The sequence below is a fragment of the Artemia franciscana genome, chromosome 9, assembly GCF_032884065.1.
Source record: "Artemia franciscana chromosome 9, ASM3288406v1, whole genome shotgun sequence".
NCBI lineage: Eukaryota > Metazoa > Arthropoda > Branchiopoda > Anostraca > Artemiidae > Artemia > Artemia franciscana.
The window spans coordinates 43,184,171-43,205,023 of NC_088871.1; the positions used below are offsets into that span (position 1 = coordinate 43,184,171).

The following is a 20,853-nucleotide window of genomic DNA, read 5'->3' on the forward strand; positions in this document are numbered from 1 at the left end:
GATTTAAGTTGTGTTTTCATGCACCGAGTTTGAACCGTGTTTTGAAAGTTTAACAAAAATTGCTTTCAAGTTCTCCGTGCTTAACCCAGCCAAACCTTATATCATTTTCATCCTTACGAGTTCCAAGCGTGTTGGACATGGGTTATAGCATGGTTGAACGCGGGTTCTGAGAAGACCCAGACACGTGTTGATAAAGGCCCTCAAAACGATTAATCTGCACAGCCCGTGTCGAACACCGTCTTGGTGGTCTAAAAACGGAGCTTTGTTGTTTTTTTTTTTTTGTTTTTTTTTTCCGTTAAATTCAAATAATTCAAGGTAGCCCTTCAACTGTCATGACGCATAAAATTGCACTAAAAACGGATGAAATGTGACGAAAACTTGAAACGGGGTTTTTGCGTGAAAACGGATCTGCATGATCCATAGGTCTTTCTTTACACGCCTACCCTGTTTGATACAATTTGTTTTATTTAAGCTTGACTGGTATAACTTTTTCTATTTTCTATTATTATAATGTATTTGTTGTTTTGTTTTTTATTTTTTGCAACCCCCAGTTTGTTACTCCTTTTTCCTTACAAAAATAGTCGTGTTGAAAGCAATAACTACTAACTACTACTACTAAAAAATCACCGCAGCACCAAGCCGCCTGAGGCGAACAGAGCTACGCACGCTCCGTAAATATTTTTGATTTTCCTTAGCATTACTTTGTTTTGCTTGTAGAAATTTATGCAAAAACAGTAGAAAAGCAACCTTTAATTTCCAATTCGAAAAAAATGTTGTTTTTTTTAGTATTGCAAAATTTCATCATTCAGAATCTTTCTGAACCTAGACGAGGAAAATAAAAACCACAATTATGCTAGGAAAACAATACCAGGAGAGTAAATCATCGCTGGACCCAATATATCGGTAACGGTGAAAAAGGCGCACTACCATAAGCTACCCATGAGATATAGTTCTGAAGGGTTGAAAATATTCATAACTTATCTTTTTTGTTTATTTTAGGGTAATTAGCTTTTAAGGGATATATGATGGCTTCATATGATGTGTGTCAACCCACCAAAATTGTCATCATTATCGTCGTCATTCTGATGACGTTTTTAACATTTCTTCAAAAATGACCAGCTTGTGGACAGGCTCCATAAGCGTCAAGAAAATACTCCCGACTTAACTGCATTTAACTATACTTGGCTGCATAGCTTAATTGTGCCGTTTGTGAAGCTGAGATGTTACTTTTCTCATGAGTTTTTCTTAATAGTGCTTTAATTTTACTTTAATTTCCTTTGTATTCATCTAAGTGCATTTCGTGCTTGTAGAGAGGATTGAAATAAATTATTACTATTGAATCAAGGGGTAGAAATCCTTGGAACCAACAGTGCAAACCACCCTACTGAAATCTTAGAAAACCAGATACTTATACCAATGGGGTGGGTTGTGGTGAAATTCGTTTATCAAACTGGACCCATTTGGTGATTTAGCAGAAAAACGTAAATATCCTGGATTAGTTTATTTTAAATTCGAAATCAATACATCGCATCAACAAAATAACAAAATAAGGTAGAAAATAAATTGATCACAATCTGTACAAGACACTTAAATCAAGGCACTCCGACTTAATTTGGCACTATACATTATTTATTTATTGTGCGACAACATAAAATAAAGAAAGACCTATCTGATTTCGTTTTTGCACTTTGCTAGGAAAAAAAGAGGTAAAAAAAAGAAAAAAAAAGATTGTCATAAGCTCAAATTTTGAATAGCTGCGAACTGGTAAAATAAAAACTAAAATTCAGACAAAAAGTGGGTTTAACCTTATGGGCAATCGATTTATAATCTATTTGTAAGAATAGCCTTAAACTAAACCAACAAATTACAGCAGTAAATATGAACGAAATATCTTTTTAAATACACTAAACTTAAATCACTTGATTTCAGTAACTTAAATGCGTTGATACTGACATGAAAATTAAAAAATCAATAAAAGCAAAAAATTAAGATAAAAGGTATCGGTAACCTTATATAGGCACGTACTCAGAGAAAAAACGGTTTTGAGTCTACGGGGTCGTATCCAGGATTGTTTCCGGAGGTGGGGGGTCATGGGTGTTGGTTGCACAAAAAAAAATTAAAAAACGCATCAAAAATTTGTTTATATGTTTTGTTACGTTTTTACAAGTAGGAAAAGAAGTTGGGGAGGGGGTCAAACCCTTTATCCCCCTTGGAAACGATCCCCCGAGTCCATCTATCCATCCAAGTTTTGAGCTTCTTACGGCTTATTTCAACTTTATATTTTTCAAATTTGTCTTCCCTCTTCCTCCCCGCCCCCTGGAATTCAATTTTCTTCATATATATATTTCCTTGCATGTTATTATTGATAAGTACACTAGTAAGAAAAGCCTCTGTTTAAAATGAAATAAATATCGCAACAAAAATAAAAGAAATAACTGCTACAGTACACTTTACGGCTTACTGTAGCTACGTCTTTTTCGAATATGTCTTCCCTCTCCCTCCCTCTAGAAATAAATTTTATTTGTATATATCTAACCTTACGCTTGGTTATTTGATAAGTATATTTATAAGAAGACTTAATTTGAAATGAAAAATATCGCAGTAAGTATAAAAGAAATAATAAAAGTAAAGTAAAAAGTAAATAATAATAATATAGTATAAAAGAAATAACTGCTACAGGACACTTAACTTGAATCACTTCGTTTCAATAACTCATCTCTGTTGTATACTTAAAGAGATCAAAACAAATACCTATTGGATCATTTGAAGAAACTTATTTTCTTCTGCTAAAGAGTTAAGAGATGAACTTAGGTCATTCACGACCATGTTCGATTTTACCGGGTTTTTATTGGGATCACTTGAACTTGTCACTGTCTCTTGCTTTCCGTCCTTATTGGCTTTCCAACTTTGACACTGTTGGACATAGGCTAAAGTTCTTTTATAGGCTTCTGGTTGCATTGAAACTGATTGATCACTTGATGGAGGTTGGTACGGACCTTGACTACCTGACGGCATTGAAGGGTATCCTTGTGGTCCGGGGTTTGTATTTAATTGGTTTGAATATGCATGGTACCCTGTGGTTGGGGAGTACCCTTCATTTGTGAAAAACTGATTTTGGGTCCATGCCTGATTTTGGGCACAGTTGTGGCAGTTATTACAAGGCTTTTGTTCATTTCCGTTAGAATAGGTATTGCCATAAGTCTGGCAATAATTAAAAGGTTGCTGAGGTTTGTAATTAGATTGGTAAGAGGTCTCATTCTGTTGGAACCCAGTTTGGTAAGGTTGACACTGCACGGGTTGTTGGAACTGATTATTTAACGAGACTGGAGTATTTGATGTCATTTGCTGGTTTGGTAGCGGCATTTGTGGGTCAGGATGAATTTGTTGCTCCATTGGCAAAGAAGTACTTTGCCCAGGCATATGATGACTGTTCACCGGTAGATTCACATTACTTTGATGGCTTTGCATGACCTGCATTGGTAAATTCATTGGAGGCTGTGGCACTGGTGCCTGAGGTACTTGAGGCGCTGGCATTGGTTGGTGATGACTCATAATCGGAACTTGCCGGTTCGACATATTCATCATTTGCTGATTCTGCATGCTATTCATTTGCATTGTACAAGGCTGTTGATAGGTCATGTTGTAAGAAGGTGCAGGAACAGGGCTCGGCGGTACCATACCTGGAGCTGGACTTGGGGTGGGATAATTATAAGCACTTGTTGGACTGCTAATCTGGTTCATTGGGTGACTTGGGGCGTGATTATAGCCGGCCGTATGTAATTGCGTCATTGGAGGAGCTGTTTCTGGCCTTGGGCTGCAGACCATAGCTGACATTGGCCGGGGAGAATTGGCCGGTTGTATCGACTGCAAAGAAAGAAGGAAATTTGTAAGTTTTTATAAATAAAATTATGTCGAGAAAAAAGACACATACAGGGTATGTTGCAAAAGCATATTGTCATGAATAATAATAAATTATTTCTATCATCTTAAAAGAAGAAGGGACCACAGTCAGTGTCAGATATCTCTAGTATCATTGAAAAATCTTTTTATTCTATTTCAATCAATTTTCGTGATTTTGGGATAGATGTACACAACGGATAGGAAAGAGGGAGGCCATTTTTGACCCACTCAATACAATAGAAAACATATATAGCAAATACAAATAGAAAACACACACAGAGCAACACAAGAGACTTAATGAGTAACACAATAAGAAAAAACCAACGTAAGAATCAGTGACGATGTTGCACCGGGTTCCGGTGCAACGATGTTGCACCGGGTGCCGATTCTCTGGCACCCGGGACAAAATCATATTTTTATTTATTAACTGCGCCTCTACTTTATTTTATTGAAGACAAAATTTCAAAAATTGCAACATGATTGAATTGTATCGGATTAACAACGCTTCTTGACTGCTAAGGTCCCTGCGTCAGCCCTGCAGTGCATTCCTGCAGCATGATTCGATCTCTGGGTCCCGTATTACCAAGCTAAGGTCAAACCCACTGCGCCACCACAGGACATTGCAACATGATTATAACTTATTGATTATTTATTTGAAATTTTGCGTCCCTAAAATATCTGCGCCCGGAGCAAGTGCCCGCTCTGTCGCTCCCTTAAAACCATCTCTGATAAAAAAAAATACAATTGAAAGAATCTAATAAGGCGGTGATGTGGAGACGTTCGAAGGCAAACTGTGTTTGAAAGCTTTAAGTGCAATAAGACTTATTTTACTGTAATATCAGGAACAATGAAATTTTCTAATAAGAACCCGGCTTTTTGTCCGAGGCAAAGTAAATAACAACATTTTTAAAGAATCCAATATAATTAATCCGGATTATTTTTAATTCTTATTTCTTAAGAAGGGGGAAAATCCCTGAAACAAAAAGGATTCAATCTTCCCAGAACATTAGGCAGAGTTTAGCGAACACACGTCTGTTATAATTCCATCCATTAGCAACAATCTTAGCCTATCCTAATTGGATTTTCTTATTAACATCTTAACGAATCGTCATTATTGGTAATTATCCGCTGGATCGCAGTAAATTACCTATGAAATTGCTGCTTTCTTTTTCTTGTCAATCTGCTTTCTATGTCTAGTCGATTCATAACTAATTATTGAATTGAGGAGATCTTACAATATAACACTAAAATGAATATTACATTGTATTACATGATAACTATTATTTAAAATCAACAGCATTAATTTTAATTAGTCATTAGTTAAATAAAAATTTTAATTAATCTATTAATTAAAGTTTAATTAGATAAGCTTTTTATTAAAATTGATTCATTAATTGATTAATTATTAATTTTTAACTACAATTAGAAATTTATAATAATATGATTTGTAATACAAGATGTGACAAGACGTTAAAATATAATAATTCGATAGTTATTGAACTGTTATATTGTAGCGTAATAGATATGACGCTAATGGAAACGAAGCTCTTAAAGAAAAAACTAATTTACATGACGTAAAGTTTCTCCCCCTCAATTGCCTCTAACAATATTAAACAACAATTTGAAAACTCTAAAGGCCTTTTCGATGGTAAAACTAACTTGTGTAAGGTATAATTCCATAGCCTCAATTGCTGCTAACGATCATTAAAAACGATTTGCGCTAATTTAAAGGAGCATAAATGTAGACTATCAAAACATAACTGATAAGAATTCAAAAAACCTATAATTTACTGTTAAAAAATGAATGCAATACAAAAATATTTACAAAGGCTTGCAAAAGTGTTTAAAGCAAATATAAAGAAAAACACACAAAAATTCTTGTAAGTTTTCATCTTCAAAAGGGGGGAAGATTCATTCACGCTCATCTTCCAGACAATTTGCATAGACCTAGTTTTGTCTCTAGCTATTTTTATTTCCTTTGCGATTGAAGTTATCATGAATATAAAAACTTTCTAACGATTCCAAAGTTCGACATAAAATCTTTTCCGCTGCCGTTCGTGGTGCATTCGTGGAATTCACGTTGCCACACGTGTGGCAACACGTTGCCACAATTCGTGAGGAATAGATTAATCTTAAATAAGAAACATTTAAGAATATAAGCATAGAAAGACATCAAAGCTATTCTTAAAGGACCCATCCTTACATGGAACACGAGACCGTATTCAGGGGAGGGATACCGCCCCGCCCCTCTGATTCGAAAAAATCAACAAAAAACATAAAAAAATATTTTGATGTGTTTTGTAAGTCCCCCCCTCCCCGAACAAAGTTCTTGATAGCGCCTTGATAGAGCGAATAAGAAATAATTGAAAATTTGTGAAATCTTCAAAATTTAAATGGCTAAAAATGTAGGCCCTAGATGCAAAATAATTAATACATATATGCAAAAGATTAGGCGGGCCTACCAATAAACCTAGATTGTAACCAAGACCTTGTGTACAATCCTACGAAAAGCGCGAAAAACAGATATTTACACTAAAAAACAGATTTTTCTGAAATATTGAAACAAACACTTACATAATTAATACAGCCATCTCTTGAGTTCATTTGTTGACCTTGCATTCCCGCCATTGGTCCAGAATGTGCTCTTGGAATGTTGTTATTCACATTGTTATAACTATGATATCTTTGAAGTGAAGGAAGGAATCCACTGTTTTGGAAGGGGATTGGGGCATTCCTATCTCCCGAGCGTATTGGATCTGAAGCTCTTCTTGTCTGCTGCTGCAACATTATATATATATATATATATATATATATAAATACTATATTATAAACATATTATACATATTAGAATATGCGAAGTACCTCTTACGGCTTCCACCATGGACATGTAACCGTATTGTGACAAGTCGGTATGGGATTATCGACCCTAATGAAGCGATCATAGCCCAGATCGCCAGATATAACTCTAATATTGTTACTCATCCTTGGGCAATTATTTTGAGGCAATAGGTTTTTTTGTAGTTAGATATCCATTTGTTCTTTATTTTTCTTGTGTTTGTGTATTCTTTTGTAGTGTGTTTTTTGCTTTTTGATTTTATACTCCATTTGTTTCTTTTGATGGGAAATAAATATATAAATACATACATACATATAATACTACATTATATAATAATACATTATATAATACTATCTAATTAATACTATTAATACTTATAACAATTATAAGACGCCCTGATCATTAATAATTTAATAATCATTAAATAATTAATGATTATTAATGATTTAATAAATTTTAATAATTGTATTAATAAGTATTGACAGTTTAATCTTGAGATATTTGGAGTGATTTAATGGAAGGGGTCCTATATACACTATTTGAATAGTTATGGATTAATTGGTTATCTAAAAAATTCATTCGCTAGTGTTTGGTCTTGTTTGATCAACATTTCGGGTTTATTTTTTCATCAGAACATAATACATTGTTGTAGCGCAATAATTTTGTCACCTTAAAAAAGGTACTACAACTTTCAATTTCCATTCAAATGAGCTCAGCTACAGTACAGTAACTTAAAAATTGTCATCAGACTATATTAAGAAATTATGTAGCTGAACAGTTTGAGAAAATTTTTTTGCCAGAAAAGGCATATAGGCCAACAATTACATCAGGACGTCTTTTTACTTCAGGACGATTTATTAATAGTATTAAACTTATTAATACTAATGCATTATTATACAATACATTATACAATATATAATACATTATATAATACTGAATATACATTCAATACAAATACAATGTATTATATTAGACTCAAGACAGTCTAATCTAAGATCACAGTCATAAAATCAGATCACATTGGGCATTGTGACAAGGGCGCCGATAAGCAAAATCTTAGGGGAAGGGGGATGTGACAAGGGAGCCGATAATTGAACAAACTGGCAATTTTTTTAGAGAGAGAAAACAGAAGAAAAAACAAGGAACGAGGGCGCCAAAAAAGATCTTAGGGGGCCTTTTATGTTTTTGTTTTTTTAAGTAAATGCATATTTATAGAAAACAAGTGAAATAAATTACGTTAACAAAAATGAATAGATTTCTGGGTCTAAAATCATAATAATTATAATTATAATTATCTGGGTCTGAAAAAGAAATATAATATAATTATAATTTTCTTATATGGACATACTGAAATAAAAAATAATTGAAAAATGATCTCGTTCCTCATTCACTCACATATAGCCTACTGTAGGCTGGAAGCTTCCTTTGGTATTTTTATCGTATTTACTTTGCTTTTCAATTTGTATTTATGCTGTGATAGCGCTTCAATTATTATAAAATGTTATTTCTTGTGATCAGACACCCTTTCAATATTGATTTTTTCGGGGCGTCCAGATGGAAAGAATTCTTCTGAGGATAAATATGAAAGAAGAGCACCTGTAATTCTTCTCCATTTTCAATTATTTTTTACGTAATCAGAACAAGTTTTATAGATTTTTGAACATTAAGGGGCAGAGGGACCTCCTCCACTTGCAACATCTTCTCAAATCGTTAAAACCCCATTTTATCTACACCCTTTGCATTTCAAAATTGTACCTAACGATCCCGCAGGAATAATATGGTAAGAAACTTTCCTTATATTTATTTACATCATTGATAAATGCACGAGCATAAGACGGGTAGAGAAAATTCTTGCTTGAATAAGACATTAAACGGGGTCAATACTTTTATTAAGTGGGATTATACGAGGTATGAATCAATGGTACCGCCCATAGTACTACTGTGTCCTTTGTGGTACTTACTATGTGCTAGATTACGTGTTTATTCTGACTAATCGAGTTTTTCCATTACATCGAGTGAGGTATATATTTTGGGTGAAAATTGTGCATTTTATCAGGTATTGAGACACTAAAAAGTTGCCAGGATTTCAACACTACTATAAATGCTTAAAATTTGAAAAATAATCAAATTTTTCTACCTGTTGCATAGAATTGAAACACCTTTGAGAAAATTCGTTTCGAGTATGGTAAGTTTCATTTGATTGCCAAGCATTTGGATATCCAGCTCCTCCTTGAAGAGACATATTTTGTGTCTGAAAAAAAAAGTCAAGTGAAAAACTCTATCTTCAAGCACAAAAACTGGAATACATATGTGTGAGTATTAGTGACTTTGAACGTATATAAAGAATAACTACAATATCGTTAACTCAGACAATTGAGCTTATATTTAAGGCTTAAAAGACCATACGGACGCATGTAGGAAATTTCCCCATTAAAATGTTGTCAAGTCTTGAGTACAACTCAAGATTTTTTTGATATTGTGCGTCCTTTGAGAACATTTCTCACAAAACTTTGTCTTCGAGCATACTACTTCAAATGTACACGATTCTCTAGTTGCTGAATAAAACTGTATAAACAAATCCTACATTACTGTTGGCTCTAATACAATTAAGGTCTGTGATTAGAGAATTCGCCTGGTGTGTCACGAGGAGAATCCAGATTTATAGTCCATAACACGAAACTTCTGTCGATTACACCAATCTTATTCTGATTTAGCTCTTAAAATCTAGTTTTAAGACGTATCTTTAAAACTTCTCGTTGTACATGAACTTTACAAAATATGATGATATTGCTGAACTAAAAATTATTTCTGCGTTTATCACCGGGAACTAGCCTAGTCATCATTACATCATTACATTTTATGGATAATATTAAAAAGTATATTATATTAAAAAAGTATTAGTTATCATAGTCATCATCAGCCTAGTCATCATTACATCAGCTGTTGAAAAAAAACAACAACAACACGTAATTAGGTCTTATCATTTGGGTCATTGTCAAGAGATCACATTGGTACCAAACCAAGAAGCGTTAATACAATTAACGCTAAGGCTCTTTTCATGTAAGGGTGGATTTCGAGGAACAAAAAAAACATACATTTTATGGATAGTATTAAAAATATATTATATTAAAAAAGTATTAGTCATCATAGTCATCATCAGCCTAGTCATCATTACATCAGCCTTTCTTTAAATGGAAAAACGTAAGGTTAAAAAGAATTGAACTAAGACGAACTTTAAAACAACAGTTTTCAAATTTAGCATTCATTCAATAGATATTAGATTGATCACTGGCCTTTAGGGGGTAACCAATCTATATCTATCTATCTATATATATAAAAATAAGTTGTCTGTGTGTGGATCTGTGGATCTGTGGATCAGGTGACGTCACCTGAAAAAACTGGATCAGGTGACAAAACTGAAAACTGAAAAAACTAAAAAAAGGCAAAAACTACAAAAAAAACTAAAAACTAATAAAAAAAATAAAAAAGCTAAAAAACTAAAAAAACTAAAAAAAGGCAAAAACTACAAAAAAAACTAAAAACTAATAAAAAAGCTAAAAAACTAAAAAAACTAAAAAAAGGCAAAAACTACAAAAAAAACTAAAAACTAATAAAAAAAATAAAAAAGCTAAAAAACTAAAAAAACTAAAAAAAGGTAAAAAACTAAAAAAACTAAAAACTAAAAAAAACTAAAAAAAGGAAAAAACTGAAAAATAAGCTAAAATAAAGGTAAAAACCAATAAAAAACTAAAAAAAAAACTGAAAAAACTAAAAAAAGGCAAAAACTACAAAAAAAAACTAAAAACTAATAAAAAAAGTAAAAAAGCTAAAAAACTAAAAAAAACTAAAAAAACTAAAAAAAGGTAAAAAAATAAAAAAAAAAAAATAAAAAAAACTAAAAAAAAGGAAAAAACTGAAAAATAAGCTAAAATAAAGGTAAAAACCAATAAATAACTAAAAAGAAAAAAAGGAAAAAACTAAAAAAAATTTTCATCATTACCCCAACAGCTAGTATATATATATAAATAAGTTGTCTGTCTGTCTGTCGAGTGACGTCATGTTTGTGTGTCGACTGACGTCATGTTTGTCGACTGACGTCATTATAAGGATTGAGCTGTATGTCGTCATGAAGTTGTTTGTCGACTGACGTCATGTTTGTCAACTGATGAAATTACAGACCGGGACACAAATGACGACCGGGACACCGGGACACAGGGAATATAAATGACGACCGGGACACTCAAAGAGAAATTACAGACTGGGACACCGGACACAAATCACGACCGGGACACAGGGACACAACTACAACGGGGACGCCAGGGGCACAGGACGGATATATAAATGACGACCAGGACACAGGGATTGTTCGAAGAGAAATTACAGACCGGGACACAAATGACGACCGGCACACAGGGAATATAAATGACGACCGGGACACTCAAAGAGAAATTACAGACTGGGACACCGGACACAAATCACGACCGGGACACAGGGACACAACTACAACGGGGACGCCGGGGGCACAGGAGGGAATATAAATGACGACTGGGACACTCAAAGAGAAATTACAAACTGGGACACTCAAAGAGAAATTACAAACTGGGACACCGGGACACAAATGACGACCGAGACACTGGGAATATAAATGACGACCGGAACACAGGCACACATCATTAGAATAATGAGGTATAGATCTGATTACGGATTGTTTTTCCCATGGACAATTATATGTTGTATGTTCATGAGTCAGTAAACCTGACAATCTATTTATATGCACCGACAATGGGACAGCGAAGAATGTTGTATATTCGCAAGTTTTACGTAGTTAAAAACATATATATATATATATATATATATATATATATATATATATATATATATATATATATATATATATATATATATATATATATATATATATATATATATATATATATATATATATATATATATATATATATATATATATATATATATATATATATATATATATATATATATATATATATATATATATATATATATATATATATATATATATATATATATATATATATATATATATATATATATATATATATATATATATATATCTCTATTCACAGGTTGGACACAGGGACACACGTACAATGGCGCGTAACTAATATGGCGCGTAACGACTTACGCGCGCGGGGGGGGGGGGCTTGGGGGGGCGAAGCGCCACCCCAACAGCAAGTATACTATAGTTTTCCAGTATTCAAAAGTTCTCTCAACGTTCATAGTTTTTAGTGTTTCAGTGTTAACAACACTGAAAGAGTTCCTTAAACAAACATCGAATTATAAACGGTAAACTTGAATTCACTAATAAAAATCAGTAGTTTTTTGGATATGAGCTAGTGTGTGTTTTATATAAAAATATTAATTTTTCCATTTTACATAAAAATAATAAAATGCAATTACAATTGAGCTACAGAAAATAGTTTTCCCTCGAGCAACGAGATTTTCTGCCGCATTTGGTTCGAGATTAATAACATTCCTTCGTGAAATTTACCATTTGAGCAGCGGAAGTTTTTGCATTTGAGTTGCAATGTGTTTTATACATAAATGCACTTTCATTTGAGCTACAGAGAGGAATTTTACCTGAGCAACGAGATTTTCCGCTGCATTTGGTTCAGGATTAATGACATTTCTCATTGGCATTTGCATTTGAGCTGCAGTAGTTGGGTGCAAGCTATAGCCACCTTGAAAAGTAGAGGTTGAACTGGATCGTCTCGAACTACCAGGAGAAATCGGGTCAAATGGGGATGCCATCATCGCATTCCTTCCGGATATGGCTGACATCTAAAAGAACGGTTGACTCGTATAGATTTTAGTGTTATTGAATTGCTGCTAAAATTTCTAGATGCTACTCTTTTACAGAATTACCCCTGGGGTTATAGTTCACCCTTTTTCCTTTATTTTCTATATTTTTAAACAAACGTGAAACAGAAGCCGATCCATGATTTAAGAAAATATTATAAAATATCGTAAGATTATACTGAGAGCTGATACGCGTGCTATGCCACTAGTGGACCTTTAAACTCGATTTCTTATTTTCTGACACCAAAGGATTTCACCGAGCGATATTAATTGAAAAATTTCACAGACTGACTATTATTCGTAAAAACAGGCTTGAATCAACCACGAAAATCTTTTCTTGTCAAAAAAAGGAGAAATCAAATTTCACAAATCACTTGCCCTGGTCTATGAATTAACGATGCTTCTTGACTCAAAGATCCTTACGTCGGGTCTGTCGCAGTTGAAGTTGAGGCCAGGGTACCCTAGTACCAACTAGAAATCAATTCATTGTGTAACCGTAGGGTTTTAAAGGAACAAAAATCACTTTTCCCAGAACGATATATTTACTATACTAGATAAAAGTCTGGGCTATTTATATAAAACTAATAAAATCTCTGTTTTTTTCCGCAGTTGTTACAACAGTACAAGTATGCACATAGAACAGGAGAAACTTTGGTCCACGTCCTTCTCCTCGAAGTATCCAGGCATTTAAATGCTATTCCAAAATGGCTTACAGCTTTAATACTGTTCGCTCTTTTTTTCTTGAAAAACATGCAACCCTCCCCCCAGCCAGGTATGCAGTAGTTGTTATCACAATTCGCTACTTAATCTTCTACTGGTTCCTTAGATAACGTCAATTAATTATTGATAGTAAATGCCCATTATTAACGATTAAATTAATCTCAGCAGCCAAACATTAGGCCCTAAGGAGGCAGTTTCTCCCCTTTTGCCAACAAACAGAAATTATTCGCAGGGTGAATAAGAATCATGTTGAAAATCGTCTGGAATCTAAAACCAGAGTTGTGCAGAAAGTATTAAGAATCAATTTTTACCTTTTGGCAAACATACCCCGACCCGAAAAAAAGATCTATACGACGTTCCAGTTTCAATAATTATCAATATTCAAAACGGTAATTCTCATCCAGTGGCTTCTGAAATCTTTTCAAATGTATACGAAAATTTCTTAACGTATCATGAAATTTGAACACATGAATTTCGTATCACTAAAATAAAGTAAGCGCAAGTCGGGCATTTTCAGATTCATTTTGAAGACTGTTATTTTAATTTTAAATTCATTTTCTGTTCTTTTATTTTCATATTCTAATTCTTTCTATTCTTTTTCTTTTCTATTTTTTCTTATTCTATTCTTTTTTATTCTTTCTATTCTTTACATTTCTATTCTTTTTATATTCATAATCTATTATTTTTATATTTCTTTCATTTTATATGTCATGTTATATTCATTTTCAGATTATTATTCTAAACGTCTATGTCTGGTCTTTACAGGGGCCGAATATCATTCAAGAGCAATGCAATGACTCTGACTTACCATGGTATATTCTACAGCCTTTAAGGTTTGTCATTCATAATTAGACTGATGTGTCGTTAGTAAATTTGCAAAAGAACTCCACAGCTCAATCTTCCACTAATTACTTGGATAACGTTAATCAGTTATTCAGAGCAATTTTTCTCATTATTAGCGAGTAATTTAACCTCAGCAGCCAAGCGCTAGAGCTCTCGGAAGGTTTTCTCTTCTCCTATCAATAAACAGAAAATATTTGCAGGAGAACAAAAATCAGATTAAAAATTCGTGTGAAATTAAAAACCTATTTTTAGCATTAAAAAGTACCAAAATCATGGCTGACACGTAATCTTGATATTTTTAGAACTTTTTTTATAGTCTTTCATATTCTGCGTAGTATTTGCATATATCTTACATTTTTTTGAAGTTATAAACCCCCCCCCGGAAATTTTGTTCCCCTCTCCCATTCTAAACAAAATCCTGACCAGCAGATGAAACAGATCCGTAAAAAGAAATAAATCCACAAAAGAAAAGATTGTAGTGATCTCAAGAAGGTACAGGGGGCCTGTGTCAGCCCCTTGATTTTTAAAAATATTTTCATTAAAAATTCCTTTTCGGTTATTTTCATCGAAAGAACCAAAAGGCAGCAAATTTGCCCCTCCTCACCTAAGTTTTGAAAAATGTGTCCCCTTATGAATTTTCATGAATTTACGACACTGAAAGATTGACACCACTGTTTTATAAAATGACAACCAACAACATTAACCAACTGAACTCCCCCTCCCCCTAAGCCCTTCCCTCCCAACTGGATTGAGAAGGATATACAAAATAAAAATATACCTGCGAGACGTCTGATGTTCTTCTACTGAAAGGCATAGGCGACGCACCAGATTTCATACTTCCATAATACGAACTTATGGTAGTACTACTGTCTCTTCGATCGGGTGTAGGCATTATATGCTGACTTTGAGGCCGTCTACCGGGATTAGAGCTAATAGATGTCATACCTCCTCCACCGCCCATTCGTAGATCATTGATACGCTGATTCAGCTCACCAATACCTCCTCTTCTTTGTCCTAAAAATAGTCTCAGAATAGTCAGGTTTTCTTACTTTTCGAAGTTGCATTGGGTAGCTAGACACCTAACGTCACGGCAAGAGGCTGTAAAATGAACCGATCCTAGTGCGAGAAAAAGCCCGAAAGTCCGTTTTAGCCATTTCAACTCTCCAACAAAATTTAATTTCTGCAAGATAATGTCTTTTGAAGATAATGACCGAAGCTGAAATTGAACTAGAGTCTTAGATTAACACAATATAAAATAACATTACGTAAAAAAGTTATTGATCTTTAAGAAAGCTCTCTATTGTCAGAATTTTCGTTTATTCAGCATATTAAAATATCAATTTAAATATTAATATTTTAATTTAATTCATTAAAAATAAAATATTTTGGACTTCGTATCTGCTACTGTATTTTCAGTGGGAAATTGAAGCTAGAATAGATAAAAAGTTGGAGTTAAGTGGATATTTTCCTTTTGTCATGCAAAACAAAACAAAAAAAAAACTAAAATTGTAAAGAAGACAACACAAGGTAACTCTACCCAGTGAAAAAAGGAAAGATAGATATGCAGATATTTGGGTCAAGACCACAGTTCAACCGGCATCAGTGCACAAAACTGAATAATGGTTAAAACAATATATACTACTACTACTACTAACAACTCACCGCAGCATCTAGCCGTCTGAGGCCAACACAGCTACGCATTATCTTCCTCCATCCCAATCTATCCAAACCCTGCCTCTTTTAACCCTCCCAGGAAGTTCCCATTCCCCTTTTCCTTACAAATACCTCCCATCCCAACCGACGACCTGCTTTCCATTTAGCCCCAGACGGTTGGCCGAATAGGACAATCTTTGGCAATATGTCATCCTTTATCCACAGAACATGCCCTAGCCATCTTAACCTTCGTCTCATATAGCCCTAGAAATTGGGATCAGTCAGTCTGGTGCCCAAAACAATCCGAAGGCAATTTCTCTGAAAAAAAGTCTCATGAACACAGTAAAACCAAAACAAACCTCAGTAACAAACACTAAATTAAAACAAGAGCTAAGAGCTCATATGGCACTTGTGACGAGGTCGGAAGAGCCGAGAGCTCATATGGTACGAGGTCGGAAGAGCCAAGAGCTCATTTGGACGAGGTCGGAAGAGCCAAGAGCCAAGAGCTCATTTGGCACTTGTGAGAAGGTCAGAACCTAAAGTTAAACTTTATAGCACAAGATCCTTCTAAATATCAAATTTCATTAAGATCTGGTCACCCTTTCGTAAGTTACAAATACCTCAATTTTCAAAATTACCTCCCCCCTCCCAATTCCACCAAAGAGAGCAGATCCGGTCCAGTTATGTCAGTCACGTATCTTAGACAGGTTTCTATTCTTCCCATCCAGTTTCATCCTGATCTCACCGCTTTAAGTATTTTCTAAGATTTCCGGTCCCCCCAACTGCCCCCCCCCCCCCAATTACGTTTGATCCGGTTGAGATTTAAAATAAGATATCAGAGTTACGAGGTCCTTCTAAATATGAAGTTTCATGAAGATCCGATCACTCCTTCGTAAGTTAAAAATACGTTATTTTTCTTATTTTTCAGAATTACCCCCCCCCCCCCCGCAATTGAGCGGATCCGTTCCAATTATGTAAATTACGTATGCAAGACTTTTGCTTATTTTTCCAACCAAGTTTCATCCCAATCCTTCCAATCTAAGGGTTTCCCATCATTTTAGGTCTCCCCACCCCAAACTTCCCCCAATGTCACCAGATCCGGTCAGGATTTAAAATAAGAGCTTTGAGCCACGATATCCTTCTAAAAATCAAATTTCATGGAGATCCAATCACCCATTCGTAAGTTAAAAATACCTCATTTTTTCTAATTTTTCAGAATTAACCCCCCCCCCCAACTACCCAAAAGAGAGCGGATCCGTTCCGTTTATGTCAATCATCTATCTAGGACTTGTGTTTATTTTTCCCACCATGTTTCATCCCGATCCCTCCACTCTAAGTGTTTTCCAAGTTTTAGGTTTCCCCCTCCCAACTCCCCGCCCCCATCACCAGATCCGGTCGGGATTTAAAATAAGAGCTCTAAGACACGATATCCTTCTAAACATCAAATTTCATTGAGATCCGATCACCCGTTCGTAAGTTGAAAATACCTCATTTTTCTAATTTTTAAGACTTACTCCCCCCCTCCCAACTACCCCAAAGAGAGCAAATAAGTTCCGATTATGTCAATCATGTATCTGGGACTTGCGCTTATTTTTCCCATCAAGTTTCATCCCGATCCCTCTACTCTAAGTGTTTTCCAAGATTTTAGGTTTCCCCCCTCCAACTCCCCCCAATGTCATCAGACCCAGTCGGGATTTAAAATAAGAGCTCTGAGACACAATATCATTCCAAACATCAAATTTCATTAAGATCCAATCACCCGCTCATAAGTTAAAAATACTTCATTTTTTCTATTTTTCCGAATTAACCGGCCCCTTCTCCCCCCCCCCCAGATGGTCAAATCGGGAAAACGACTATTTCTAATTTAATCTGGTCCGGTCCCTGATACGCTTGCCAAATTTCATCGTCCTAGCTTACCTGGAAGTGCCTAAAGTAGCAAAACCGGGACTTTAGGTTTTCCCCCTCCAACTCCCCCCAATGTCATCAGATCCGGTCGGGATTAAAAATAAGAGCTCTAAGACACAATATCATTCCAAACATCAAATTTCATTAAGATCCAAATACCCGCTGATAAGTTAAAAATACTTCATTTTTTCTATTTTTTGCAAATTAACCGGGCCCCCACTTCCCCCCAGATGGTCAAATCGGGAAAACGACTATTTCTAATTTAATCTGGTCCGGTCCCTGATACGCTTGCCAAATTTCATCGTCCTAGCTTACCTGGAAGTGCCTAAAGTAGCAAAACCGGGACCGACAGACAGACCGACAGACAGACCGACAGACCGACAGACAGACCGACAGAATTGGCGACTGCTATATGTCACTTGGTTAATACCAAGTGCCATAAAAAGGCCCTCTCGAAACAACGTTAAAATGGCAACTAGATAAAAGCTTCAAATACTGAATACTGTTCAAAGCTACAAATACTGTTCAAATACTGAATGCTGTTCAAACCTAAGAAGTAGTTTTGTGAAGCTTTTTTTTAACACTAATCACTTACCAGGTATGGTATTATCAGAAGTCGGTAGTGAAGGATATTTCCTATATTTTCAATATTTCACAACCAATTTCTGATAATACCATACCTAACAAGCGATTAGTTTTCAAAAAAGCTTTACACAAAACGACTTCCCAGGTTTGAACAGCGTGTTTGATTATTTTAATTAGTTGCCCTTTCACCGTTCCTTCGAAAATGCCTCTTTTAATTTAATGTTAATTTTTGAGGGTTTTTTTCGTTTTTATTTTTCCTTGAGACTTTTATCAAACCCTTGGTGGTTTGTTTCTGAGACTCGATCAATGGAATTATTGCTTGAAGCAGGGAAATAAAACTTTTTGCAAGCTGCTGTTGTATTGAAGCAGTTCGTTGATCAACTCCACCGTTTCACGTGAGCCTGAGCAAGGAGCCTCACCCAATTTCTTCATTCCCAATTTGGTTTGCAAACTAGATGCTACTGTAATTGCTGTCAAAGTTTCCTTAGTCCGTCTTCAAGTCGCTGAGAGCACTGAACAGGCGTTCTGCCTTCACGTTTGAAAGTGGTGCATACATATTATCAAAACTTTTGTGAAATTTTCAAACATTTGCTTTCTTTAAGGGTAGATGTGTATGAATATAATTTTCCACTAATCTTAAACTGTCAACGTATCAGTGTCAATTTCTTTCAACAAAATCATGCTTCGCAAGCGCCTCTCTCTTATCTGTTAGAGCCTCTTCTATAAAAAAAAAGTGTCTTTTCTCCTCTCGTAGAGTTCACGTAAGAAGGTTAGATTTTGTTGTTTTTTTCTCTTTCTTATATTTTTTTTTTTTTTTTGCACTGAGGACGGCCTGGCGGAGGTCCTTGTCGAAATATTTGCCTGATTTTCATCTTCATATTTTGCTACTGGCTGACAAAATCCTCATTTTTTCACCTATTTGATTTTTCTCTCTTCATTAATTATTTCCTTTCTTCATATTTCCTTTCATACGTCATGCATAGCCAGTATGGTCTCAGAACGTATTTACTCTCTTATCTGTTAGATCCTCTTTCTAATTTCCATGGAAACTTGTCACAAACGCCACACTTACATCACACTTACAGTAAATTGAGAAAATTGTGCGGAGAAAATCTATTTAATCTTAACACGGCCTCCCCTAGCCTACATAGCCCTCTATTTAGGTAAGCTTACCGTTCAATGGTGAATGCGGCATGTTGGGTATTCCTTTTGCCTGCATTCGAGAACGCATTCGATTTCGCTGGTTATTACGCTCAATTGCTGCTTGTCCTCGCCCTCCTGTGGCAACTGCCATGACTGATTCAGGCACCTGTAAAAGAATACTAATGATTGATTTTAGTTATGACAGCATTTGTTTAATTTATTATAATATTTATGCAGGCTTATTCACAAGCAGTCATGATAGTATATGCAATTGCAACATCACAGGGGTATGTTTAAATATAACTGTATGCATTTTTTTATCTTTTTATTGAATGGAATAGGTGTATTTTATGATTTTATCTGTAATGGTAATAAAAAAAAATTCAATCATAATAATTACGCAGTTTTACTCACATGTAGCAGAAATAGCCAACATATTTGAAACATTATGTCGGTTTGTTGAAATATATGTATATATTTTTTGGTACTTGTCTATTATTCAGAACACATTCAATAAGTGAAGTTAGGTTCTTTCGTGAAACAAACTACGATGCAGGTACATTTTATGAGAAAATCCGGTTTCATAGCCACAAAGACAAAACTCAATTTAGTTTTCATCATATTTTGTTTTATTTCATTACGTTTATCAAAAGTGTGGGCTATATATTTGCACATTGGGGAGGGGAAGGAGGGCTATATCAAATACCAAACTTAACCTAACCTAGCCACCTCTATATATATATATACATAATATTTAATTAAAATGTACCTGCATCGTAGTTAGTTTCACGAAAGAACTTCACTTATTGAGTGTGTTCTGAATAATACACAACTACCTATTTTTATTTATGTTTTTGTTAAATAGAACATTCTTTTGTATGGATGTTATGAGCGGTGCCATATTCTCTTATATGGAGTATTATATTGAATAATAAACTATTAAAGAATATCAAAGATTAGTATTATTCATGGCATTAATAAAAAAAAGCAAACTCTTATTCTATTGTATAGGTTTACTTACAAGTAATTATAAGTCTATGTATTTTGAAAGTCGTTTATCGTGTATTGAAAACATACGTTTATAATTTTTGCTTGTGTTTTGAATTGATAGAATATTCTTTTGAAAGAGGTTTTATGCGGGCTGCAAAAAATCGTACGCATAATATTAGGTCTATTTACAATCATAATAATACACGTATTTGTAACATCGCCACGTAACACCTAACTATAACATTCTTTTGAATACGGTACACGGCTACTCTGTTGTTTTACACTGGCATGTATTAATCACACCCTGGCAAGCCCTCAGCTAGTTTTGACAAGATTTTTGAAAAAAATAAATTTCAGCTAGAAACGGGACTGGGGTGTGGGAGGGGTAAACCAAGTAGATAACTTCGAAGACCACACTGCCTTTCCATAACGAAAGTTTT

At 34.6% G+C, this 20,853-nt stretch overlaps 1 protein-coding gene across 3 annotated transcripts in view; it reads right to left on the bottom strand.

The window, feature by feature from the left end:
- Positions 1 to 1,486: 1,486 nt before the first annotated feature.
- Positions 1,487 to 20,853, bottom strand: part of LOC136031448 (transcriptional activator cubitus interruptus-like) — a 158,541-nt gene continuing 139,174 nt past the window's right edge. For 2 of the 3 annotated variants that reach the window (XM_065711043.1, XM_065711045.1), the window contains exons 12-17: positions 19,454 to 19,589; positions 14,916 to 15,151; positions 12,356 to 12,556; positions 8,874 to 8,987; positions 6,475 to 6,678; positions 1,487 to 3,864 (exon numbers count right to left, since the gene is read on the bottom strand). In XM_065711043.1, coding sequence (XP_065567115.1) covers positions 2,752 to 3,864; positions 6,475 to 6,678; positions 8,874 to 8,987; positions 12,356 to 12,556; positions 14,916 to 15,151; positions 19,454 to 19,589 — 2,004 coding nt within the window. In that variant the 3' untranslated portion in view covers positions 1,487 to 2,751. The remainder of the gene's footprint in view (positions 3,865 to 6,474; positions 6,679 to 8,873; positions 8,988 to 12,355; positions 12,557 to 14,915; positions 15,152 to 19,453; positions 19,590 to 20,853) is intronic. The other variant, XM_065711044.1, reaches the window with a different exon arrangement.